At 42.3% G+C, this 26,857-nt stretch overlaps 1 protein-coding gene across 1 annotated transcript; it reads right to left on the reverse strand.

Moving 5' to 3' along the window:
- Positions 1-1,034: 1,034 nt before the first annotated feature.
- On the reverse strand, positions 1,035-26,115 carry stxbp5b (syntaxin binding protein 5b (tomosyn)). The gene is made up of 30 exons (XM_030772068.1): positions 26,084-26,115; positions 25,788-25,965; positions 24,029-24,126; positions 17,494-17,575; positions 16,827-16,927; positions 15,874-16,008; positions 14,852-14,915; positions 14,624-14,707; positions 13,474-13,597; positions 13,170-13,248; positions 12,892-13,046; positions 12,542-12,614; positions 11,373-11,520; positions 11,095-11,162; positions 10,715-10,755; positions 10,317-10,537; positions 9,714-9,898; positions 9,259-9,384; positions 8,846-8,997; positions 7,959-8,042; positions 7,551-7,613; positions 6,547-6,603; positions 6,352-6,399; positions 5,100-5,150; positions 3,210-3,449; positions 2,625-2,982; positions 2,173-2,338; positions 1,930-2,041; positions 1,412-1,632; positions 1,035-1,228 (listed from the first exon to the last, which is right to left on the reverse strand). Exons 2-30 carry the CDS (start codon positions 25,926-25,928, stop codon positions 1,187-1,189), a joined length of 3,519 nt encoding a protein of 1,172 aa, XP_030627928.1. The 5' UTR covers positions 25,929-25,965; positions 26,084-26,115; the 3' UTR covers positions 1,035-1,186.
- Positions 26,116-26,857: the final 742 nt, after the last annotated feature.

Consider the following 26,857-nt stretch of genomic DNA (forward strand, 5'->3'; position numbering starts at 1 on the left):
GGCACATCTTATATGTCATGCCCCATGCTTCAGATAAAGATTCACTTGGCTTCCTTAACAAAAAAAAACAAACAACACCCATAAGTACCCCACACACACATTCACTCAAACACACACACAGAGACTCACTTCAATATTCCTCCAGTGTACATAACAACTCTAGTAATTACTAATATATTATTCAGCAGATGCTCGTCCCCCCCCTGCTGTAACTGACATCTTTGTGAATGGATAAAAAAAAAACATATGGTCTTCCAGACGTACAACAGGGGATGGTGTAACTCTCTCACTATAAGTAAAATGTAATGATCTAATCAGTGTAAACCAAACATGTCCTCTAGGGAGAGGAGCAAGTCTCTGATCACACCAGGGGACATCATTTTTGATTAAACACCCCTGTCATCTGATATGGCAGAACGAGCATGTGATATGTGATGAGTACAGTAAACTACCAGCCCTTTAGAGGTGAAATTAATGCCATTATCTTCTCATTTACACAATGTCGCCTTTTTTTTTTTTTCTTCGTGTAACAAAACCAAATATGGATGATGATGATTTAAAAAAAAAAAAAAAATTAAAGCATATGATTGTAGGCTATCAAAAGAACGTGCCATTGAATTTCCTTTCACATATCACTTATCAGTTAACAGAACAACCGTTATTTCTAAAGGCCTTGAATTTACCATTGGTTATGGATACATATCAATTTTCTTTCCCACAATTCCTTGTTTTGCAGTTTTTTGTGTGTGTGTGTGTGTGTTTTAGTCATATGGCAGTGGACATGACAATATGGCTGATGAAAATGGAGGATATAGGCAGTGCCTATGTTGAGTCTCCTCTCCAGTTGAGGGAAATACAGCTTTAGAGTGGACAGAGGACGGGCAACTCCACAGACACCACCAAACAAAAGAGGAGGTCCACCACGATGGCTTCTTTTCTCTTTCCCTCTCTCTCACGGTCCGACTCTCATTTAACTCTCCCAGCTTTGGAGAGATGACCAAGGTAATGCTGAATGACATTGTGCCGGGGGGGATTCTGGCAGTCAGTGGTGAAAGTCCCTTTTGCCCTGGAGAGAGAGAGAGAGAGAGAGAGAGGAGGGGAGGAGCAGAAAGAGGAGGATATAGAGGAGGGGCAGATGGATCTCCAGCCCAAAGATCAAGGCCCACTGTGTCCCTGCGTGGACCCATCAGAGCTGATACCACTTCTTATCCTTGTACTTCAACATCACCTGAGAGAGAGTGAGTGAGTGAGAGAGAGAGGGAGAGAGAGAGAGAAAGAAAGACAGAAAAACCGATGTTAAAACTGTTGTTGAAGCTTTTTGAAAAATGTCTTACTATTTCAGCATTTTCCCCTCTATGTTAAAGCCAGTAAGTCTATCCGTCAGACGGCAGATATATCACCGCAGACTCACATCATGCGCATGTCTAGAGAAGGAATCTGCGCTGGCCATCATGGCGGCGGTCCTCTCCTCCAGTTCGCCAAGTTTCTGTCCTCTCTCATCCAGGGCTATCCTGGCCCTCGCCAGCTCCCCGACCACACCCGAAGCAGCCCCCTTCATACCCTCTATACCGCCCGGACCAGGGATATGCTGGGCCAGGCTGCGTGAGGCTTTCCCTGCTGACAGCTCCCCAACTGCACAAAACAATGGATAATGGCTTTTCCTTAGCATGGTCTCAGACACCTTGGCAGTACTGCATTTCAATATTTTTCCATTTTTTCAATCTATAGGATATCCAACGTGACTGATGACCAGATTTCTTCCAAGAAAGCTATCCGCTTGGAACGTTTCGCTCCAACCCCTAATCTAACGCTGAAGGTCTTCGGGAACATTGAGAAATCGAAACCAGGTGTGTTACATTAATTTCGGAGTCGTCGAAAGAGGGTGAGCGAACCCTGGTGAAGTGTCTGTTTAGGTACATTTATACTCACAGAGGTCCTCTCTGTCCAAGGACTGTGCTCCACCGCCAAACAGCCCTTTAAAGAAACCTCTGTTTGGTGCCTCTGGTGTCTCAACTGGAGTAAACAGCTCTCCAAGCATCTCCTAAACAACCAACATGGATGTGTACTTTTATTTATTTCTCAAATGCATTATTATAAAAAACCAACAAACAAACAAACAAAAAAAAACCCCACACACAACCCATGACATTGTGTGATACTTCAGAGGCTGACCTGAAGGTTGTCGCAAGTCTCCTGGCTGTAGGTGATTCTCTGGATCTCGGTGGGTGAGGTGAGATAGAGGGCCTGGCCCAGGTTGGAGAAGCAGAATGTTCTGGCTATCCGCATGTCCGTCAGGGGCAGGTAGTTAAGATCCAGGAGAGGCCGCAGACTTGGCAGACTGAAGACAAGGACGTCAGAGTCAGAGTAATAACGGAGAGACTGTGCCTGAGAATATGCTTTATAGAGCTAAATTCAGCACTGTGGGTTTGTAAGGGCCAACGAAGCCAGACAAATGAAAAACGGGTGCTAAGTACAAAAAAAAAAGAAAAAAAAAAAAAAAAAGATCGTTAACTTCACAGCGCTGAACCCATCATCACATTGGCCAAATTCTGTTATACTGGAACTCAAGAATTTGGAAGCTTCTCAGGGCACACGCGTGTATCAACAGAAACCATCTGCCTTACCTCAGAGCCATGATGTGGCCGTTGGCACAGAAACAGGTGATGCAGATCCCAGCCGGCATGGTTACCACGTCGGCCCGGAGCACAAAGGACGTCTCGGTGATGTTGTGTTCGTAGATGAAGTTCTGGGAGGGCAAGGACAGGACTTTGGCCTGTTTCTCAGAGCAGACCACGGCATAGTACGTCTCTTGGCTCTCCTGTGAGGAGGGAGGTGAGGCAGGCCGGCGCCTCCTTGGGCGCTCTTTCTCCTCCTCGGGAGCGTTGGGTTCATACCAAGGCTCGTAGGGTGGAGGCTGCAGAGAGCCGGTGGAGTCCAGCAGGGCCATCCGCAGAACGCCACCTTTCAGCCGGCCCAGTGTGCCTGCATAGAAAGGAGAAGGTACACACACGCTGATAAGTTAGATCATACACACACACACGCAGTGTGGTATATTTTTAAATATATTTGACAAATATATAAACAACATCCACGTGGGTACATAGACTCACACATACACAGAGACATCAGTTAATCATAAGACAGACACACACGCGGTTATCTGGGCAGACAGAACCTAAACACGGCACATCTGTGAGAGATCGTCTTACCGCAGAAGGAGACACCAACAGGCTGCTGCAGCCTCTGCTCAGTGGTGGGGGGGACGGCGAGAGCGAGGGCCAGCACGGTGCCCTGAGAGGTGCCCACCAAGATGCTGGGCGTGGCAAACGTGTCTGTCTTTCTGGGCAGAGTGTCACAGAAGTGAAAGAATGAGATGACTTCGCGTGACTCCCTGTCGATGCTGGTCACACTGGAGCTGCGTGAACGACTGAATGAGTTGTCCTTGGCATCTGAGGACATGGTAGCACACCAGACACACACACACACACACACACACGCACACACAACCACCGCCCCCAATAAGAGATCTAGTTAGAGTAATATATACAATAACTTCAGGGAATAATTGAAATCTGGAGCGAGCGACTGAAATACTAAGAGATCAGGATCAGATTGCAAGGCAGTGAAAAGAGAATAGTGAGTTATCCCGCTCTTTGTTAACTTCATAGTTCTAAGACCATAAGGTAAGTGTGACTCCAGTAGACCAAGAAAGAGTGTTTCATCTGCAGTGCACAAATAGTAGCCACAACAAAAACAAATTACATAATTTCAGACTTTTTTTTTTTTTTTGCAGACTCCATAATCTTGGTGAAATGTTATATAACGTAGCACTGCACATGAAAGACTCAACTCGAATAATTAAAATGTTAGCATTCAAATACAAACACACTGACAGTTCCCTTCTGTTCCCATAGACAGGCAAATACCAATATACACACCATATCATCTGATTAGTTTAATAAAGTTCAAAATCCAAATGAACGTGATTTGGAGCTTTATTAAACATACCTTCAACATCCCTGCCTGAGTTACAAGAACACCTCATAAAAGATAACCAGGTTTCAGAACTTTCTTCCTCAGAAAATCAGATCTTTAACATGTGACAGGTGCAGTGTGCACCCAGGTGCTGCTGTAGGTCGTGCTAATCTTCTCTGATCTATGAATGCGGTGAATGCAAAACGTTGTCCTAGAGAAAAATGTATGGGGGAAAATGGTGCTTTGAGTAGACATTCCATTCCAACGGATATGATTTCATCTTAACAGGAAAAATGTGAAAATCTGTCTTGGGAAAGTGTTTCATGAAATATGGATGTATAAAAAAAAAAACCTCATAAGTATAATTAACCTTTTTGAGATAAACATGGAACTCCTTGTCTTCGCCTTAATCACAAGTGATATAAAATAGACGAATAATAAATCTGAGAAGAAAAAGAAATTCTCTTGTTTCTTCAGGACTAGAGAGAAGATTAAAGGGAAGGTTAGTATCGAAACAACCAAACCCACACAGCTCCCAGAGGAGACAGCTATTAGTATCCATTAGCTCAAACCAAGCCAAACCAGGCCAGAACGGGGCCAAACCAGGCCAGAACAGGACAACTCACTGAAGTCAGGTACAGTGAGTCTCTTGCCGTCGGAATGACACCTGCGGACAGACTTCTTCACAGTCGCTCTTCCCCCCTCTCTCATCTCCTTCACACAAAACGCGTGTTTCTTATAGGGGAGAGAGCGCTGTCGCCTCACCCTCTCCTCTAAACACCACGCAAAGACAGAGGGGCTCAGCAAGGCAGAGTTACAGGATAACAACCACTTACTCCTACACACACACACACACACACACAACCTCAGAGCCTCTCTGTCTTTCTCTCTCTCCCTCTCACACACACACACAACCTCAGAGCCTCTCTGTCTTTCTCTCTCTCACACACACAGTTACTGTTTAGCCTTCCTGATTCTTTCTCAGTGGAGCGTTCAAGCATGGGGTCTGACACACACTATACTTGACAGACTTGGATACACATGTTTTTGACATCAACCTGCAAAAAAAAAAGGTAAGGTTATCAGGTCTACCTAAAACGAAAGTGTTAAAAGCCGTGGCTTACCAAAATCTGTTTTTTGATCGGCAGATGTGCTTAATTTCCGCGACATCTTGGCTGGAAAAAAGAGACAACACCTTTTAAAAATGGGAATACCAACGATTCTGAGAAAAGATATTAGTGTTTTGTAATTTCATGTCCGTTTGGAAAAAAAAAAAAAACAAAAAAAAAGAAGAATCACTGGATCTTTTGTTAGTCATTCTGTTAGTCATCTCCTGTGAGGACAACTGCAGAATTGATAAAGCGGTCGCAGACGAGGCGTTGTCTGCATTTGAAATAGATCACGTTATGTAAAGTAAAGCCAAGAACCCTCCGGAAGCCTTGAAAGAGAGAAAGTGATCAGTGTTAGATTCAGTCATATGTCCCAATCACACATCCCCATGCAGAGAGAGAGAGAGAATGAGCTTTAAGGACTTAAGTCAGAGTGAGAGACGCAGCCGTAATCCAGCCTCAGAAAGGCTTCATTTTTTTGTTAGTAAACGGCAAAAATACACGGTAGTTTCAGAAGCAGGGATACAAGTCAAATTTAGTGTATTAAAGGTAAAAGAGTGCTCAATCATACATTCAGCTGGGTTAAGATCTCTGAGTACATGGACAAAAGAACAGTCTAGACATTCATTAAGCTACTTCTTTATTCGACGGTCGTGTTTCTTTTGAGTACTGATGATACAGATCAGGTATTGACCTGTGTAATGGCATGTAAAACAAGACAAGACGTATATTAGGTGGATTGATGTGATTTCGTAGCGTTAGAATACGTGAGCTGGTTATTGTGTGTTACCCTTGTAATAGATTACCCGTCTGCGCAATTTGTCTGTAACGTTAAACAAAGTCAGATGTGAGATTCAAAAGAAAAGAGTCCTACATCAAGTAACAAAGCCAGGTTAAAAAAAAAAAACCTTAAAAAAAGAGAAGTAACAGTAAGTTAATAAAGATGTGGTTCACTAATCATTAATTTTTGGTTTAAGGTAATGCCCTCTAGCAAAGAAAAAGATTCAGTGAAGATTAATCACCACTTGCAGCAGAAAAAAAAAAAACTCAGAGGGAAAGATATGAGATTCTATGACCTTCTATAACCTACTGGCAAGTAAGTGAAAACCGAAAAAAACATTTAAGTTGACACAACAAAGCTGTGTGCCCCCCCCCCCAAGAAAGCATTCACGAGATTTTTTTTTAATTGTCAGCTTTAGTTTGGTTAGTAGTGCCCATAGTATTAATGAAGAGCCAGTCAGCCGTTACAGATAAAACCGTACAGTACCGAAGTCATTGGCTACATTCTTGGAAAACCGTCTGCTTTTGGACTTCACTGTGAAATGGATAACCAAAAAAAAAAAAAAAGAGAGAGAGAGAGAACAGCAAAGACAATAAGAATATTTGAGTGTTACTGGCATTCTTGAATTCTCTCTGCAAATGCAGAAACATATCTGAGTTACTGATACACTGAATATCATACCCCGGTCAATGAATTTTTGCTGCTTGTCGTCGTCTGAATTGCAGGGGGAGCCAGAGCCTACGTAGTAACGACACAACCCAAACTGATGAGAGTCTGCATCAAGCTACACACTTCACTCAGAATTCAGACCCACGTTACTGAAAAGCACTGGAGTTCACACTGCTCAGACTAACACAGGTATTTCAGTAGACTTTCATTTAGTTACAGCAAAATTCCTGATCAACTTCAAGATGGTGAGAAATATGAATAAAATGAGGAGAAAATAACAGAGGTCAGAAGACATGTTTATAGTACTGAAGTAGGTGAATATTTTTAATTACCTGTCTTGACTGTACAGTAAAGCAAAGACGTGACGGAATGTATGTGTTTTGTCCCTGTAGCCAGATCATACCATGTGGTAACAGTTGGTTTTAATGTTACAGAGAGTGTAAAGTAAGGGGGGGGGGGAATCATAGCTCACTAGTAATTTGACATAAGTGCCATATTAATGGGTATGATATTACTGTGCATAAAATATCTTTGAGATATTTTAACTGTTGACGAATCACAGTGGTCTAACGTGACAGCAATGCCTATTAATGAAAAAAAAAAAAAAAAGATATGTAAACACGCTGTTGCACACGAGTGGCTGAAATGTGGATTATGCGTTTATCATTTCATTCTCCTTTATGTCTTATTTTGTGGGTCTCATGTGACATCTGTGGGTATCACGGTGTAATATCAAATTACCCATTCACTCAGATTACATCTCCCATTCATGGTCGCCAGTAGTCTTCTGTTATCAACATCAAGTCCCATGGTGCTGTTGCAGCTATTACATTCAAATTCAAAGACAGTTCTCAAAACTGAGTCAAAAACTCTGCCCTGTCTCTTCCTCATTTTGTTTTATTTGTCTCTTCTCGGAAATGATGGTTCCTTCCTGACCCCTAGTGTAAGGATGCATTAAAAGTTTGCTCTCACACTCGAGCGCTCTGTGTTCATGGAACATTCCGGTAAATATTTACCTGAAGTTGGAGATTTGCATCGATCCTCTGAGGCAGTGGAACCGTCATTGGCATCACAGAGGCCTGTTGAGCCAGAAAACAGATACACGCAGCTTAGAGCAGCTGACACCACACACACTCAAGACTGCTCCCAACGAGCTGAAGGAGTCACTAATATATCTCTCATGAAGTCTTTACCTCGCAAAACTACCAATAAATTCACAGGGGATTATTCATGGGGAATCTACAATCCACACTGCTTCATTAAGAACGTCTAAAATACCTATGTGTGACTTCGGAATAAAAGTGTCGACATAGAATAAAGAAAAAAAAAAAAACCAAAACAAAATGAAAAAGAATACAGTCGGAAGAGAAGAGAGAAAGACAGAGCGACAGACAAAAGTGTGATGAGCGTGTGATGAGACTTACTGAGGTAAGAAGTGCGCAGTTTTTTCACAGTTTCAGAATAAAAGCTAGAGAGGCCGGACATGCAAGATGGCTTACGTGGAACGTCTTTACGAAAACCACAGAGAGAGAGAGACCACAGAACAGTGAGAGGGTGAGACCCAACAATGACAGGAAAACCAAAGGAATAAACAGAGAGCCACGGGATTCTGAGAGCTCAGAACACTGGACTCCGTCCAACTGGGGCAGTGTCCCTCGTCGGACGCCCACTGGACATATTACTGTTCTGCGTTACTGCACGTGAATTGTAGAATACCAAAAATATATGAGGAGATTATACATGTCGTTAACAGTATGACTCAATTTTTTTTTTTTTTTTTTTTTTAAGTCCAGTATCCAGCTACGATCGATTCACGAGACTCAAACTGAGATGAGAAAACAGAAAGAGAAAACACAGAAAAACAGAGAAAAGAGAAATGAGAAAAAACACAGAGAGACAGGCGTACACATTACAAGGTACATGAGGCTTTTTTTGTTTTTGTTTTTGTTTTTTTTTCCCCAGTGTTTTTATCAGAGCATATGGGTCTGTGTGTTTTCACTGATCTAAACGCCAGATGGATTCCCTGCCAGATTTGGCAACTTGTGGTGCGAAAGATGCTGTTTGCATGGGAGGGGAGAGGAGAGTACAAATGGTTAGAAGCCAAAGCTGCTGATTATAGTCAGAGCCTAGACTCCATCCTGTAATTCTACGAAAATAACCTCAATGACATTCAGGTACAAAAAAAAAAAAAAAAAAAAATGTCAGCGATTGTAAAATAATAATCCAGATTCAGAACCTTTAGATGCAAGTCTGACAGTTTAAGATGGAGGTCGTGCGTATGGAATCAGCCCGTTTCTGTTGGTTTTCTCACCTCCAGAAGGCTGCCTGGCTTTGCGAGGTGATCGCGGTTGTCTCTGGTGTGGGTCAGAAGATCCATAAAGCTCTGCTGTGCTCACATTCAGCAGGAGGGTTTTCTGCAAATAATCCACAACCGCCAGCCCGCTGCCGTTGCCAAACGCCACGCTGTAAACCAACCGGGGGGAGACGGGGAAAGATTTCAGCGAACTCGACGACGGAATTTTTTCCGCGACCGTCTCGCGCGGAAATTCTCACAATATTTGTTTTCGCTTTATTAGGGGCAAACGTAACATAACAAATGAAACTGTTTTTTTTTTTTTGTTATCTGTGGTATATCAAAGATGAAGTTTTTTTATTACAAAGATGTGACATGAACAACGTGCTGCAGAGAGATGACTGGGTGCTGACTGTACAGGGAGCACTTACAGGCCATAAGAGGAGTTAATAGCCATACTGGTGATCTGTTGAGGTGGCTCCCCACTGACCCATACCAGCTGAATGACTAACTCCACCTGGTACCCAGGAGACTGCTTGAGTGGAGAGCTCCGTACTCTACAACACAAGGCAAGAGTGATCATCACCGAGGCTAATGGGCTAACAGCGCATCTGGATGTGCAAACGCATGTAGCATTAGCCACGTGCTAATATCAACAACGACTGCAGCAGCAAAATCCCTGTCAAAATGAACAGGGAAAGCTAATCCTGACAGTGGTGCAAGATAAAGCCTAACACAAAACCAGTCTGACAAAAAGAAGCACAAGCCAAAGCAAATACTTAAATACTCTGGGATGAAACAGCAAGAACACCTAACCGCTAACAGCCAGTCATGCTAAAGGAAGAGAGTTGTATCGACGTTGTATTAGAGATGTTGTGGGATATACTTGAGACAGGGCACGTTGTCTCGTAGGCCGTCGGAGGAGTTGCTGCTAGTGGAGGGATGTGTCTGAGGCACACTGGACTGAGGGCTGGACGCAGCTCCTGGGGTGGACACGGCGGAAGCCTGCTCTCCACCGGCCTCTGGAGAGTCCACCTCATTCAGCTCACATTGCATGCGAACCTCCAACAGCTAAATACACACACACACAGGAGGATTAAAAAGTCCAGCATACACACCCTCCTCAGCACACACATGTAAATACACAAAACTGCATACATACCTCTAAAACCCTTAACAAACATACAGAACGTAAAGGCTAAACATTCGCTACATACTCACAAAAACACAGACGCACACATTCATCACACTTGAGCAAACAGCTTAAAACATACACACATAAATTGAAACTCAAATATGCACTTTCAAGTAAGACTTCATATAAACACCTGGAATCCCACAGACAAAAAAAAAAAAAAAAGGAACATTTGCATAATGTATATATAGCGAGAAGTACACACGCAGCCTGTTTCAGCTTAGCCAGACTTCCTTTATCTGAAAGCTTTAGGGTTAGAATGAGCAGTCAGGGTTAGGATGAGTGTGTCAGTACCTGAATAACCTCGGTGGTGACCTCCTGTTTGCTGAACCTGTAGATGAGCACGTGTGCGGACACCCCGGCCACACACAGCATGCGGCTCTCGGGGCACCAGGACAGGGTCTGGATGGCAAACGGGTCCTCCTCCACTATATCAGTGCTGGGCTTGTCCTCCTTACTGCGAGCCTTCTCAAACACCTTGGCCGTCTTCAGCTTGTACAGGACTTGAAGCATTACTTTGTGACAGATAAAAAAAAACAACAACAACAAAAAAAACAAGCAAATATTAACATTCTACTCCTAGAGTATGTGCAGGTTGTAAGAGAGACCTCTGATGGGTACAATATGAGCACAAAATGATGTTTGTTATATGATGCTCCTTATGCTTATGAATAAATCAGTGGAGTACTCACTTGCTGAGGCGTCCCAAAATTTGATTGAACCATCAGCATGTCTGTTGGATCCAAAAAAAAGAAGAAAAAAAGGCACTTCATACCACATATATCACTGAAGAGCAGAAGACCAGAAGAATTACGGTTGCTCAGGCAACAGCTAACTGAGACCTGACTACCAGTAACCAGCAAATATCATGCCAATCTCTAAATGAGTAAACACTTTGCACTGAGGAGAAAAAAAAAATCTATGCCTGATCTATAATCCAGTTACACTCAAATAATATCAACATCCACATTACTGCTGGTTAGGCAGCAAGTATATTTCACTGAGATGAGTGTGAATGTGTGTGTGTGTGTGTGTGAGTGTGTGTATGTGTGTGCATGTGTGTGCTACTTACCCTGTGATAATGATTTCTGGGTAGCTTTGAGTACCTTGGCCCCAGTTCCCCCCACTAATAGGCCACTCCTGTGTGAAAACAGATGTCAAGGATGTTTACAAAATGATCTCACAATCTGGAGATTGCATTATTAAACAAGTCATCTCTATGTCAACACTAATTAGGCAATCTTTTGATACATAAACAAGATGAAATTACTCTCCAATACACACGAAGCAACATTTGCAGGAACGGACATCATTTGGTTGCTCATCGCATTGCTGTCAATAGTCTGGTACCTTTTTACTGAAAGCTTGTCTTTTCTGTCTGGAGCCCACAGAGTACAGGGCTGGGATCAGATCTGCTGGACAGTCAACAAAGTACTCGCAGCAGGTTACAGGCGACTCATGAATTGTCAGAGGATAAGGATTCTCGAAAACTGGGTACCTACGGGACGAGAAGAGAAAGATGGTAATGAAGTGAGGCCAGGGTAACACGGTAATGCCATACCGAATAGCTCCGTGGCACTAATGGTTTGAATATACGATAAAAGGATTTTTGGAAAAAAAAACCTGATACGTTTTTTAATGTGTGAATGACTGTTTGATCTAGCAAAATGCCCATACGTCTCTTCAGGCACCACGCTGACAGCAGTGATGTTGAGATAGCTGTATGTGTATGTGACTGTGGAAAACAACCCTGACTGAGTTCATCATATAAGCCATATAAGAAGTGAGTTGACAACAATGCTGATTGACAAAGATGGCGACCAATTAAAACAGGGAGATATTTCAGCTTTAAACTGGATGAAAAAGACCATCACGTGACAACTACTTGTTAACTCTCTTATTATGTGCATGAAAGAATTGCAATCTCTCCACACTAATATTCATACATGCATATTTGTATAATGCTGAGAGCGTTGTTTGTGATGTCATATGCAAACGACAGTGTCTGAGAGAGTTTCAGCACAATGCACAGAGACTCTTCATTCACGCAAACGGCTCAAGCTAGAGAACACATCACCACAACATCCTTAGTACCTCTGACAGAAACAAAAGCAACGCACACATGCATCGCTATATAGCTGTAATTACAGATTACAGATTATGCTGCTATTTCAGTTAAAACGGTGTACCGTCATTTTATCTTGAATGTCATCGCTTTGATTTGTTAATCTGTGAACACAGATTTGGGGTTTTGACAGAGGACGTTGCCCGGGTCAGAAATAAGGCACAAATAACGGAATGTTTCTTCCTTTTTGGGGGGAAATGTATTGAGGTCCCAAAAAAATCATGATTGGTACTGGCACTGAAACAAAATGTTTGGTATGGTGTCAACACTAAGTGAGAGAGTATGAGATTTCACGTATGCTATGTTGTGGACTAAAAAAACCTTCTTAAACGACACTGCAGTTTAGCCCAGACATGCAAATCCTTAGTGCTCACGCTGTTGAGTGTTGACTTACCCAACTTGTGTAAGGTCAATAACAACTAAATCCTTCTCCAGAAGGACCACAACAGCATACGGCTCTTGGAAATCTATAAAGAAAGAAAGAAATAGTTAGCAATTAGTTTCAGAGTGTACATATTGTCTTGTCCAGCAGGTACTGACAGTTTAATATTGGCTTGGAAGAGATATACCACTGATCTGTAATATTCTGCAATATCATTTTACAAAGAATAGGGATTGCAGAGGGATTAAACCGGATAAAGAAAACAAAATCCAAAATAGTGTGGAATACAGTCTGCTGCAGTGCACTCTTTAACATAATTATTAGCATTGTAATTATAGCACTAAGCGTCAGTGGAGACTTGCCATTTGGATAGGGCGTTTCACACAGAGTGAGGAAGTCTACGATGGGGTAATCCATCTCAAGCACAGCAGTGCTCTTCCCATGCATCACTGTCAGACAGGCTCTCCGTCCCACCGTGTCATAGGACAAACCTCCAGAGAGGACCATGAAAGGTTCCCTTTCAACAAACAAACAAACACCAAAAAGACAGCTTGCTAAAAATATCACGGTGCGTAAACAGGAAGTGACGTCCGAAGGGCCTTTCAGAATCAGGATATGGTCTTCACTCTGACTCTCTTACCCTGCCCTGCTTGTTTTGTATTCCACTTTCAAGATTGGCTTGCATGGTTCAGGCTTCTTTCCATCCTTGGGCTGCTTCCCTGAAAGTGAAAAAGTATGATGTCTTTCAGACAAAAGGTGTGGGCGTTTTAGTTATCCCCTTGTTCAGTCTCTAACCTAAATCCTCAGAGGACACGAGACCGATTCTCGATATTACCGTGGAACGAAATTATGATTCCTTTTTTTATGATTTTGAAATTATAATGAGTTTTCCACGTCAGTAAAGAGACGTCTCACAGTGCGTGTAGGTAGGGGAGGATGCACACCGTGTGGGGTGATGATTTGCGAGGGCTTGGCGGGAGAGCGAACATTCCATGTTGTGAGTGTTCCGTCTGAGTGACTGCACACAAACTGCTTCCCCTCATGATGCCAGGCCACGGAATGGATCGCCTATCCGACAAAAGGAGGAAAAATCAACTGCAGAGTTATGACGGTTATGCCATATGACATCATTGCAGAGCAGTGAAAAGCAAACACTGACAAAACCACAAGGAATGCGCACTCGCTTTTTTTGTTTGCCTGTCCCCGTGGAAAAACCGCAAGAGGCGCTGACATAAACTGAAGACACCTGACAGAGATAAGCACTTGTACCACATACACACACACACACACACACACACAGAACCCATTCATCGATGAGAACTGTGGTTAAGGAGGAGAAGCATGTGCTCTGATGATAATTAGAGTAGGACTGGGCTTTGACAGTCTTGGGCCGATTCCTGAACTTCCTCCGAAAAGGAAGCTGCCAAGATTCTGACTGCTAATCAGCAACAATAAAACAAGAGAACACGTTTGTACTCTTCTGGCATAACGAGAGAGACCGATCAACTTAGCGAAATATGTTAACGCAACGATTTATTCACGCAAAGGTAATTATCTTGGAGTCATGTAGCACCAGCAGCATGCATAAGAACTACTGAAAGTGTAAACATTCAGCTTAGCGCCATCAGATTGGTGACACAGTTTGAGATAAGAGGAACAAAAATGAAGGAAAAAAAAAAAGTTACTTTTTTCAATACTTCTACTGTCAGTCTCAGAGATAAGAAACCTGAGCAGGAAACTACACAATAACACGCAAGATTAATGTGTTGTCAGAAATGTATTGCAAAGCTATTGTAAAACAGGAACCAGTCAACCTATCACACAAAGTAAAAACAAAACTCGTGCTATTCTCTAGCCATTACAACACCACGTAACCAATCCTCAGTTACAAAGACAAAACACAGAGCGAGGTGCCTGATTCCAGCCCTGGAAGGTCAAAGTTCTGCTGATACCCGTATCAAGAAAACACCGTGATATCTGAATGGCTACGCACCCATTTCCCCGAGCACTAAGCAACCTTAAACTAAGGGATGGGAGCAAAAAGTTCAGGACAGCGGCCACCCAGGAGTGGTTTTGAGTTAGGCTGTGTCTTACCTCATCATAGTTGTAACGGTAGTCTGCCTTCTTTGACTTCAAATCCCACAGCACCACAATACCACACTCGAAACCAATTAAAAGCTGCGAGAAATTACAGATATGACATTGGGTTAAAAACTCCTGAACCTCATTTTCAACTTTGCAAATCTACCATGTAGACTTATGATATTTCCTGCAATAATAACTTTTAAAAGGCCCAAATCGATAGTGTTCTGAGCACTGTACCTTTCCTTCGTCCATAGGGTTATCACTGATATGAACCACAGGTCCAGGATGTGTCTTTGAAGAACTTCAAGACAATGCAAATAAAAAAAAAAAAAAAGTCAAAAAGGTTGAAAATGTTAGAACCGGATTCAGTTCAACAATGAGAAACTGAAGGCCAGTCTGACAATGATAAAACATTTTTCTAAACAATAATCATATTTATGATGAAATCAAATGACCCTGTAACTTATGAAGCATTAACTTGCTTCAGTAGGCTGGAGAGGGCCCTTAATTACGGCCCATAATCTACCGCCCCCTCCCTCTGATGTCAAAAGCTAGAGTCTCCATGGCAACAGGGGCAGGAGCAGCAGAAAAGGCAAGAGAATACTGGAGAAGCTGTGTGGTTGCATGATAACCACCCCATCTTACAATTTAGACTTCCTTATCACGGGTTCAATAAGAACAGCAGGTCACATGAGTACACAGCTGTCAGAGATCTGCATGTCTGAGTTGTGTGTGTGTTTGTGTGTGTGTGTGTTATGCAGTGGACAGATAGTCTGTCCACTTGAGTCATTGGTAAACATTATATTCAGACTCAAAAACTCAAAAATACGCATCTGAATAATGCTAAGGGTAATTAACAATAACGAGGACAGAGACAGTCACCATTCAATAATTCAATAAATACAATCGACCTTGTTTTAATCGTCATCAATATAATTATATCACTATAATTAAACAGCAAAGGGCGTGTAAAGAGCAAAGGCAGAGGATGACGAGTGAAAAAAAAGAAGGGAAGAGAATTAACAGCAAGAAATAAACTAATTCTGCTGAGTTCTCCACCACTTACCAAATCCTGAACATCATCAACAACTGAATCTTAACCTGGTGCAATTTCCTCCCACCATCTTTGCACACACATATATGTAAAACACCTTGAAATGTTAAGTTCTGAAAAAAATCTGCCCCCCCCCCCCCCAGAAGATACAGATACAGATGCTACAGAAAGAACAAACTGCTGGCAGGCAAAGGGAGAAACTCACAGTTCAATGGCTTTGTTCCACATGATGACATAGCCTGAGAGACTAAAAGACTCCACATTAACGATGTGGATGTTTCCTCTTTCCGTGCCCACATACAACCATTTGCTCTGGAAAGGGAGATGGCAAAACGTGATCCTGCAGAGAAGGAGAGGAAGATTCTTGGTCCAAATTTTCAAACCACACGTACAGTACGCAGGCATGCAAACATCTGACCAATTGGAAAACATTTTGAAAGTCCATTTCTTATCCTACATGCTTCATGCTCTATTCAGTTGTTGCTAGATGTGCCTGTTCAACGCACTTGAGGCAAATCACACTGCAGCGATTACAGAGGCATGTGGACCAAAGTTCAACAAGATCTCGCATGATCAAAAATACACTGGAAATGAGCAGTATGTATTATTCAGGGTGTCCCATCACAGCTGAGAATTCTACATTAGATCAAGTCTTCAGCACTGTTACCATGGTGTAAAAAGGCTTCAAGGCATTGTGCTATTATAAAAAAAAAACCCTCCAGATGTATGCTGTCTGATAAAAATCCCTGACTGCTCCTCTAAGCTTTCACTAGCATTTCTCAATATCCACCATTACATCTGACAAACAACTGAGTCATATATATTGGAAGTGATGAATTATGCTGATTATGACCTATTGCTGAGTCTCTTGTATTCCCGAAGAACGAAGTTCAATACACTCCATACTAAGGCACACATATAAACACACTTTGCATATCTTCACATTACTGGTATGAAATTAACCAGACACTACCGGTAGAAGCATTTGTAATGCTTTGTACACTGAGAATGCTACACTTGGTACAATCTCAAAAAATGTTGTGTTTTGAATCAAAAGGATTAGGCAAAGCCAAATGAAGGGTGAACCCTATGCATGTGGTGCATTGAGTGATGACCCTCATTAGGGCTTGTGGTAGACAGTGCAGTGGGGTCATTTACCTCTCCCTGTTGAATTTAAGAGAATGGAGGACGGCTGGTATCTTCTGTCTCAGGTTCCATAGATGAATGCTGTCATCTGCTAATGCGCTCACCAGCGCCCCCTATGGAATCATTCCATAGGAATTCAATTGCAACGTTTGAAAGCAACCTAAACCTATCAGTGTCAACCAATATTGAGAATATACTGGGCAGATCTTTTTTTAAGTGATAGGAGCTTATGATGAATTCTTTCAGGAAGAGCTAAACAGTGGCAGGTGTTAATTATCTCTGGGTTTGTCTCTAATCATTCTATGGCACTACAAAAAAGCTACTGCTCTAATGACACTGTTCTCGCCCAGTGACGCGCTGTGACAAGTCTCATGGGCATGTTTCTGCTCTGACCGCCCTAATATTATTACAATGACTGCGCTTGATGGCTCCTATCACAACACGTCCACCTTCACGCACATGACGCTCTATGATTCTGGGTGAGAACAATCGCAGTGGGTGTTGGGTCTCACAGTGTCGTGATTTGGTTCAAGTCTAAGATAACTGTGGCCAACCTAAACTAATTAACAAGTGACAGACCGAGATGAATTGTGCTCTGAACGCTCTCAGAGTAAGTGTGAACAAACTCAAGCTGTTGTAGAGAGAGAGAAAGAGATGAACGGGACAGAGGATGGCTCACCTCATTGATGAGAAACTGCAGCTGAATAACGGCCGCACCACTCTCGTGCTGACAGTAACATTCCACTCCTGCACGGCCAAAGCTGAGTTCATCTCAGTCAAGGAACGTTTACGTAACATTAACAGAACATCCTCTCAACGCTGAAGAAACAGAGATATCATGGCGTATTCACATTTTAACATGCCGTGATGAGGGCTTACATGCACTGATATACACTGTAGACGTGGATCTTAGGACGACCAGCGCAAGAGGAAACCCCTGAAGGCCTGGCTCTAGGGGGAGACTGTCATCCCTCAGGCCCCTGTCTGTCATTAATGAGGAGCTGCTTCATTGATTTAACTGAGAGGATTACACTGAGTCCCTCAACTGAGGCTTAAACCCTGTCTGTATGTGTACGACAGCAAGTCAGTCCACCGCTGCTCAGCTAAAGCCTCTCTCAGGAAAGGCGCGTTGCCAAAAGACAGGGCAAATCTCTAACTGCACTCTAACGTCGTATTATAGGAAACTGTATGCAAAACCGTCTGTGTGAAACTATGCTTCAGAAGAAATCAGATTATATTATTTAAATCAGAAATAAAAGAAATAAAGGGAATCCTCACGCGTAAACACAGTACGTGTATTATTCAAAGAGGTCATCTGTGAGTAGGATTTTCAAACCCCAGAGAGGTCGTTGGACGGGAACTGAAATAAAATTCATTATTATGAGTGTATGGGTCAAAGGGAGGTCTGCTTAAACTACACTTACACCACTTCTCTAACAGGCTTTGCAAGCACACGCTTACACATACAAACCTGGTAGCAGATGTCTCTCTACCACTAATCACATTACTGTAAGACTCAATCTACATGAATCCCCTTTGGAGTTGTTTTTTTCCTAATGAAAAGTTACCTTTCACCCCACACTCAAAGAAAGTCCCTTAAGTCAAGCCAGGTGTCATCATTATGAGAGAGCCACAATGCTAAGTACCCTGTTTATCAGTGGGAAACCCGCCATTTCAATCTTTTGCTACATTTAGGGAAAGAAACACCCCCTCATTCTAATGACTAAATATCATGAGGTTGCTCACTATAAACAGGAAATACAAGTTGCACAAGTGAGAGGTGAATCAGCTATTTTAAAACCACAGCTCACTCATTTCCTCTCTGTTCAAACAGAGCTGAAAAACCTCTAACGGATTCAAGTTTTTGCTCTATTTCTCTAACAGACCGAATACGCTAGGAGTGGAGCACGAGCATCGCAGCTAAACAGATCAATAATGGTAAACACAGTGAGGAGAGAAATCTTGCACAACAAATTTAAAGAAAATACCTACAGAGCCCGTGTTTCCTCAAAGATAACTCACTTCACTGATAAGACAATCAGATGCACTGCACCAGTGAATAGTATGTCAGAGTGCATAGGGTGCAAACAAAATGACATGAGGGTTAGCTTGAAAAAAGGAAAAAAAAAAAAAAAAAAAAGAGGAATAAGAGGAAGAAAGAAGGAGAGACGTAAAGATTAAGAGATGAGCAAACGTATGCTCATGTCCCCCCCCCCCCCCCGACACCTCAATAATTCACATGCCAAACTAGAGGCCGATTCCCTAACGTTTCGCATCGTTAATATTTCACATCAGGAGAGGCTGAGGGGCCTGCTACATGAAATTCGCACAATTTCTATCAGACGGTTTGGGTATGTGGATGGCTCTCTCGTTCCATCTCTGCATCCTTTCTTCCAAACCGGTTCAGTGAAGTATGGCACCATGCTCCTTTTGATATGGCGGGCCTACACCACGACTGGCACGCGGACTAAATAAATAACAGGGCGCAGTTATAAATAAGAGCCAACGGGTCGTGCCCGTATTATTTATTCATAACTCTATGCATCACCCGGAGCGGCAGCGGCGGCATTACCAGACCGTGAGAGAACAGCTTCTCTCTGGCTTTACTCATTCACAGTTCAGCTCGGCTTACGCGTCGCCTGGATCTGAACCCCACGTCAGTCAGGCGCTCTCTCAGCATAGCAAGGCCCGGCGCTCACCCCTCCTCCCCCTCCGCCGGGAGCTATTTCACTGCTTGTCACATTCACAGCCTGTCCACAGCGCGTCCCTCGGAGGAACATGCGCGTGCTGTACGGCTAAACTTTGACATGATACGACACACGAAGCATGTGGCCTGGCTCTCTATAAAACAGTTCAACTGGATTCAGAGGTGAGCGGCGTAGAGGACACTGTTGGCATTGGATGAATGCCCTCCCTTCACGCCGTCTGAAGATATGCCACTGCGTTTAGACTTTAGACTGGCACATAATGGTATTATTCTGCGATCTGCACGTAGCAGTCGAGCGGTCACATATTAACAGCGCTGAACTGACATCACATTTAACCGGGATGATTCACGAGCTCAGTAAAATCTCTGATGGGGAAGTTCATGTCTTGTGCGTCCTCTTACGAAGTGCTGCTTAAGAAAGTGTCTGAAGTGGTGGAGGAAAAAAAAAGAAAGTATTCATGGAACATGCATGAAAGAAAAAAACAACTGTTCCAGAGTTATACTGGGACAGATGTCAAATATCAACGGACCCATCTGCTTACTTCTCATCTCAATGGCTGAACGATTTCTCGGCATGCGATTCTAAAAGGCTGTTTATCAACAAGCACAGAATCAAATAGCCCTGCAGAGTAAAAGTTGACAGTGGTTTTTAAACTTCATACTTCACAATAGCATGCTCCAACGAACAATGACTCATATCAGACAGAAGCAGTTCCTGGTAAAAGTCAAACCATTAAGAAATCTGATAAGACAACTGTCATGTAATTGCGCTCTAATGCAGGCCAGGCCTGCTGTTCTACTGCACGGTGGACAGAGGTTTAGCAGGGACACAGAGGCATTCCAACATCTCCCATGTCTGCTGCTAATGAGTTTTCTTGGAAAACAAGCGGAGTCACCAAAGCGGTTGAGCAGCCTCACAAAGACAAAAAAAGAGAGAGAACAGAAAAATGTGAGAGCAACTGAAAGTCAGGGGCATGACTTACTAATGAAAACAAATGTATGAACAACGAAGAAGACAGGGTAAATACCTAGAAGGAAATTTACATGAGAGCAGAGCTATGAGGATATTAGCATAGAATATGAAGTCATCTTGCGATTATGCAACGAAGTCTCCTTAAAAAAAGCAAATTCGACTTGTTAATGCAGCCTTAATTTGCAATTTCAAGCGAGCGGATACTGCTGTCTGAGCAATGGATATCCTGTGTTACAGCTGATTTCTGAAACCAACTATTAAAAGGCAAAGACACGTTTTAGAAAAAGATTAAAACATGGCCCTATCTATCTCACACACTTTCAGTTCAGGTCCCTGTCTTTCACACCCCTTTTCCCTCTCTCTCTCTCACACTAACACACACACACACACACACACATAAACACACAGTGATAATGACAGGCTGTGTACTGGAGATGAGAAAGTATCAAACACAGCTGAAGCTGTTGAGAGGAGAGAGCCTGCCGACTACAATGCGGTCTGCACTGGCCTGAGTGTAGGTACATGTTGATAGTCTGGAGATAGGATCTGTCCAAACAAGATTAACAACAGAATAATCAAACAGGCTCTTGTGTGCCTTAAACAAACGCAGGTGGAGTCCCAAATAGCCCTTATTCACTGGGCTCTACAACCGACACCATATACGCAGAGCACAGAGAGGGGCAAACTGGGTACAAGGACTCATTTAGAAAGCAACTGAGAAAGCCACAATGTCCCAGCAAAAGGAAAAAAAAAAAAAACCACTCATCAAAGAATCTCATGTGTACGAACTAACATTAAGGATGCTAATACAAGCAGATAACTTAATCTGTGCCCTTTGCTTATGCCCACTAATTTCTTCTGTAGCCTGCCAAAAAAAGTCACTTGGTTGTGATAATATCTCTTTTCAGCGACCATTTCCTGCTTTTGATGAAGACAGGGTGGAACTTCCTCATTCTGTGTAACATCATCACATTTTGTACACTGTAAATATTTAGGAGAGTGTTTTACAACACGTTAAAAGAAAAGCAACCTCTTAACTGTTGGTTGAACTTAGCTTTGCTTATCATTGAAAAGCCACCCATAACCTAGTGTCCTATATTGTTATCAGGTTGTGTAAAACTGAGGTAATTAAATTAACATTTATACTGAGTATACAAAGTTGTTTACGAAGAGTGCAAGGGGGTGAGAGGATAACTTAACTAAATGCAGTCAAATTGCTGAATAAATTGGTGTTTCAGAGGTAAAAGTTAAAGTTAATTCTGTGAAGACTAAAAGAAAGGGATTAGCAAAAGTCATGCGTTTTGTAGCAGATCTTGTGAGGTCAGTCCCATGCCTCTGGAATGTTCCAGCACAGGAAGTAAGTGTCACAAGCATGTTAACCCTATGATAGCATCAACTGAGTGGTCAAAGTTTGTAAAATCGCTTTTTAAACGAGTCAGAATCTCAAATATAAGGAGGAAAGTCTCACGAAACAGTGGCACTTCCTCATTTGGTAAACCACAAGTGGTTTGTGGTGCTATGATGCAAACTGTGTAAAACATGCCATATTGTTTACTTTAATGATTCAATATTTAAACTTATTTTAAGTTTACCACTCAGGTAATTGCAAACGATGCTGTTTCATGCATTACAATTCAAAGGCAATCAAAAAAAAAAAAAAAAGTAAAAAAATTAAATCATTTTGCATAACACTGAGTCTTGAAAACATTACCATTACCAATTGGGGTAACGGGTTGTGGGAGATGGGAGACTTTTCGACCAAATCACAAATGTTTTGACGCATCTGTGGCCAAAGTCCCGCAAAACCTTAAAATAAATCCACAAAATGACATGCTAACTTGCTACACTTCTTGTAAATCAGAGGCTTGGAGGTAAGTACAGGGAGAAACACCAAAACCTAGTGACAACTGACTGCATCATTTATTGACACGTTCTTTGAGGGCGTTTAACGGTAGTCGAGTTTTCTCACACTGCTTAACAAGCAACAATTATCGATTTAGCATCGGAGCACGAAGACACCAGAATCCCTCTATAAGGGCAAGATATTCCACATTCTTTTCTCTATCCAGACAATGCAAAGGTCCAGAAAATGCAGATCCACTCGCTGATAAAAATGAAGACAGAGATACAAGCAATGAAACTGTGTAAAACTAGACATTTACAGTTTGTGAACATCTTATTGAGTTTATGTCAACTGAGCAGTGCTGGCGTTTCCCAACTCTGGGAGCAATGAGGCAAATCGATGCAGCCTGTCTTTTGATAAATGGACCAATCAGCTGAATGACAGTAATCCCATCAGCAGCACCCCCACCCCCTCCCCTGCCTTCCACCCTCCCCAACCCACACATAAACACATCCAGGCCTCTCAACTCAGTGCTCTCTCCATCAGAGGCTGGCACTAAGCCAGCCTCACCAGGTGGGCTGCCTTTGTGCTCCCCACAAGACAAACGTCATCATAACAGAAAAGTCATCCCCGCACCTCAAGCTTTCCGACCGGGCCCCGGTGGCATCACAGGCCAAGACTTACAGCAGAAGCAGTCTGGAAACACGACTGCCTCTGAAGATATTCTGGCTCCAAAGAATTGCAAGAAAAAAAAAAAAGGATATTAAATTTGATGAAACAAAACAGATTACATGCAGAATTTAACACAAACCTGCAATGTGCAGTAGCCTCAGTCCATGTGAGAGTGTTAATGTGTGTATCTGTGTGCGTATGCGTGTGTATGTGTGTGCGTGTGCGTGTGCATGTGCGTGTTTGTGTGTAGAATAATCTGACAGACGTGCCTAGTGAGCTCAATGATAGTTGGAGCACATGTGAGGTGGAATTTTGGCATGAACCAGGCAGCGCCGATGATGAGGGTGACTTTACAGCATATGGCAGCAGAGCTGCTCATGCCTCAGTAGTGATACCAGTAACAAGCCTAGTTCCTGCAGGAATACAGATTCCACTCTGGAGAACCACGCCACTGAATCTGCGCTTCACAAATATGGGCTTTTATTCAGAGAGTCTGAGAGGCTTTTATCCGTCAGGTTTGCACAAACACTGAATTGAGCTCTAGCTAAAACCATCTTGTGGTTTTGATGCGATCATGCAGTTTAGAGACACGCGGAATTATGCTAAGAGATTCAAAGGTTGGATATCAGTTAAGTTATTTAAAGATACACAGATTTTTCCATGACCTTCGCTTGATTTCTTGGACTTTTTGCTTTGCCTACCATACAGTTCCCACGAGTGGTGCCTCTTGGAGGTAAACAAACCCCTGGAGCTAGACAAGGATTCTGAGACGAAAGCTAGTCTACAGTCGCTGCTGCCATATATCACTATACATGCTCATTTGTTACATAAACCACATTTCGTTTTAAGTGTGAAACACATGAACAAACATGCTTATATCAAGTCAGTGACTCAACGATGATGAGAGACTTTCTTGCATTTTGTCACCTTTGCACTTAGCTGGTTTGCCTCTGCGAAAAGGCTACATCCTCTGAGCTCTTCATAGAGATGGATAGTTTCGAATGCATTTGAAAGGATACAGTCTCAAAGCTCCACTCTGAGTCCCGATGGCCAGTATTTTCTGAACTGGATCAAAAGCTACTGAGGAGGGTTGATAGGGAAAGCCATGTCGTACTGTCTGTGGAGCAGAAAGGAATTTGCATGAAACCACATCCAAAACTTATTTTGCTCCAGAAAATATGAAGAAACTGACTACTGCATGAAAACTGGCACTTCTTTGCAAACAAACGAATAAAAAAAACTTTCCTTACAAATAGGCTATGTGGACCAGACATAACTGTCAAACACACACACACACACACAGAGAGCAACAAGAATATGGTTTTGCTTCATGGATCCATCTGACAAGATTCAATATTAGATCATCTCATCATCCAGTGGTGTATCAAAACGTGTCAATTCAATTCGTTCACTGTAAAACAATTTAGTAGCATCTATAGGTTCTGCAGGCTTTCACAATGAGTAGGGGCACAACTTTCACATTGTTTCAGTAAAAGAAAGAGCCTGTGTTAAGGTTAGTGTGCAAATTCTAATTCAGTTGATCAGATATATTCTTGTCAGAGAGAACCTATGAACAAAGGAGATAAACATATATTCAAACCCAAAGGGGTAAATACTTGTGATAATGATAAGAACGAGTTATCTTCCTGACAGTCTATAGGCATTGCTATAAACTATGTCGAATTTAATCTATGTTCATAAGTTGAATTTAACTTTTGTCCATAATATATTCATGCAGAGTGGAGTGGTAACAACCTCAACAGCCTAGAACCCGCTGGCATGTTGTTTTAACTTGCGCTGGCTGTCAAAATGGGATGTATGCTAAGTCTGATGACTGACTAATATACTTAAGTACATCATTATTGTGTGTTCATGTAGCAATTCTCAAATCAATATTTGGTATGTTAAGATCAAACAGAAGAACGTTTCTGAGGCAGGCAAATCGTAGTAAAGTAGCCTGGTAGCCAATATGTTAACATACTGCAGCTTTGCTAGTTAGAAATTACATTAGCCATTTGGCTAGCTATCGATGACAGAGAAACGATAGATGGTATACATTTTTAGGCATAAATGTGAGTGGTAAAGTGATATATCAAGATTTAAAAGAATGACAAGTGGGGAAAACATTCGAACTGAAGAAAATCAGACTTGCTATCGTTGAAGGCAAGATGAATGACACGCCTGGGAAACTGGTTAAGTAGATTTCATACACACGGGCTAACTAGCTTCTGAATTTAGGCTTCAGTAACAGAGCTCAATTTGCGAAACCGAAAAGATTACAAACCAGTCAAACTTACTTGTAAAATGAATTCATGTTATGTACGATAACAGTACGTGTGTCCGATGATATCTGGCTAACCAAGGCTACTATGTAGTTCTATTCTAGCTAGTTAATCATCTTAACTGCTTTCTGGCTAACCAAACTGCAGTGACCAGCATTAACTAATACTTATGGGGAAAACTACAAGAAATGTATTTGTAAAAGACCCTTTTGGAAAATGGCAGTTTATTATAACTTAACTGTAACCAACTAAAGTAAGACCTCTCACCAGATCAGCTATCAAGACCTGGTTTGAGATTGTAGCCTAAGTTAGCCTGCTGGGCTAGCCGCCAAAGCTCTTACACTGTGGAACAGTTGGGGTATTAGGCATAAGGGGTTTTGATACTTATTAGTACTGGAAAATCAATCAATCAAGTTGCTCGCATGCAGAATCTAGAGCCAACGGCGAATTCCTGTGACCTCCCTCAGATACTGATGATAATATTAAGTGAGCCCACCTTGCAGAGCTGAAAATGCTCAGACTGCAGGCTCTCCTGAATAATGTCATTTTCCCTGTTTCCCGGTTGAGGTGATGCGGATGAAGAGGAAGAAACTGCAGTCAAGCCGTCCAACACCTTTCTGATATTGAACTTCTTCATTTTTCCCCCAGCAGAGACGAGGATTTGAATACAAAAACTGCATCAACCAATGCAATGGAAAGGAAAAGGGGGAAATACAGCCACTTAGTCGCACTCTCTCGTCAATTAAAGTCCTGTATGTTTCACATGTCAGGCAGTGTTGTCATTGTGCCTACCATGTCAAAACGCATTAAGTCCTTCTCTCACTCCATAAATATTGACGAAAAACCGAATATTACACTTATTCCATTTGTGCAGTAGAACAGACAGTGTGATCCATTTGGATTTTGTCAATTTCTGTGTATATTTCCTCCTCTTCGTTCTCACAGCCAACACGGAAACTGCAGCCAACGGGAGTCTGCGCCGTCGGAGCGACACCCGGATGTACAGCAGGGTCCCTGCAGCGCACTGATTCTAGATCGGTGTCAGAATGAAATTGTACAGATTAGCACATGGACGTAATTCATGAGGGATTTGATCATATTTTCAGAACTGAAACGCTTACAATGACTTTGCATTTTAGCTAGTATTTGAAGTGCGTATGAAATGAGCGCTTTAATATTTTTAATCCTTACCGTTGCGCATGGCATACATAGGGTTGTTCTTTACATTCTTGAAATAGTCTTACTTTTTCTTCATGAATGTTAGTTTTTCCTCGTAACTACTTTGGTTTGTTCTTGAAAACTGAGGCTTGAATATCACTGGGAAATTTTACTCTGAGTACATTTGTATGTTGGTTTGTTTGGAGTAAAGAACTTTACTGAGACATGACTCCTCAGAATAAGCATGAAAACGCAATGACAATACTCAAAGAGACAAGTGGCACATCCCCACAGGTGGGGCAGGTCTTTCCAGGGGCTTGGTAACACAAACCTTGCGTCACAGAGGCCAAGTGGGTTGGATTGTCTATGCTCAGAGCCCCTTTTGTGCTGCACACAGTGAATGAGATC

This window comes from Chanos chanos, chromosome 1, assembly GCF_902362185.1.
Source record: "Chanos chanos chromosome 1, fChaCha1.1, whole genome shotgun sequence".
Lineage (NCBI taxonomy): Eukaryota > Metazoa > Chordata > Actinopteri > Gonorynchiformes > Chanidae > Chanos > Chanos chanos.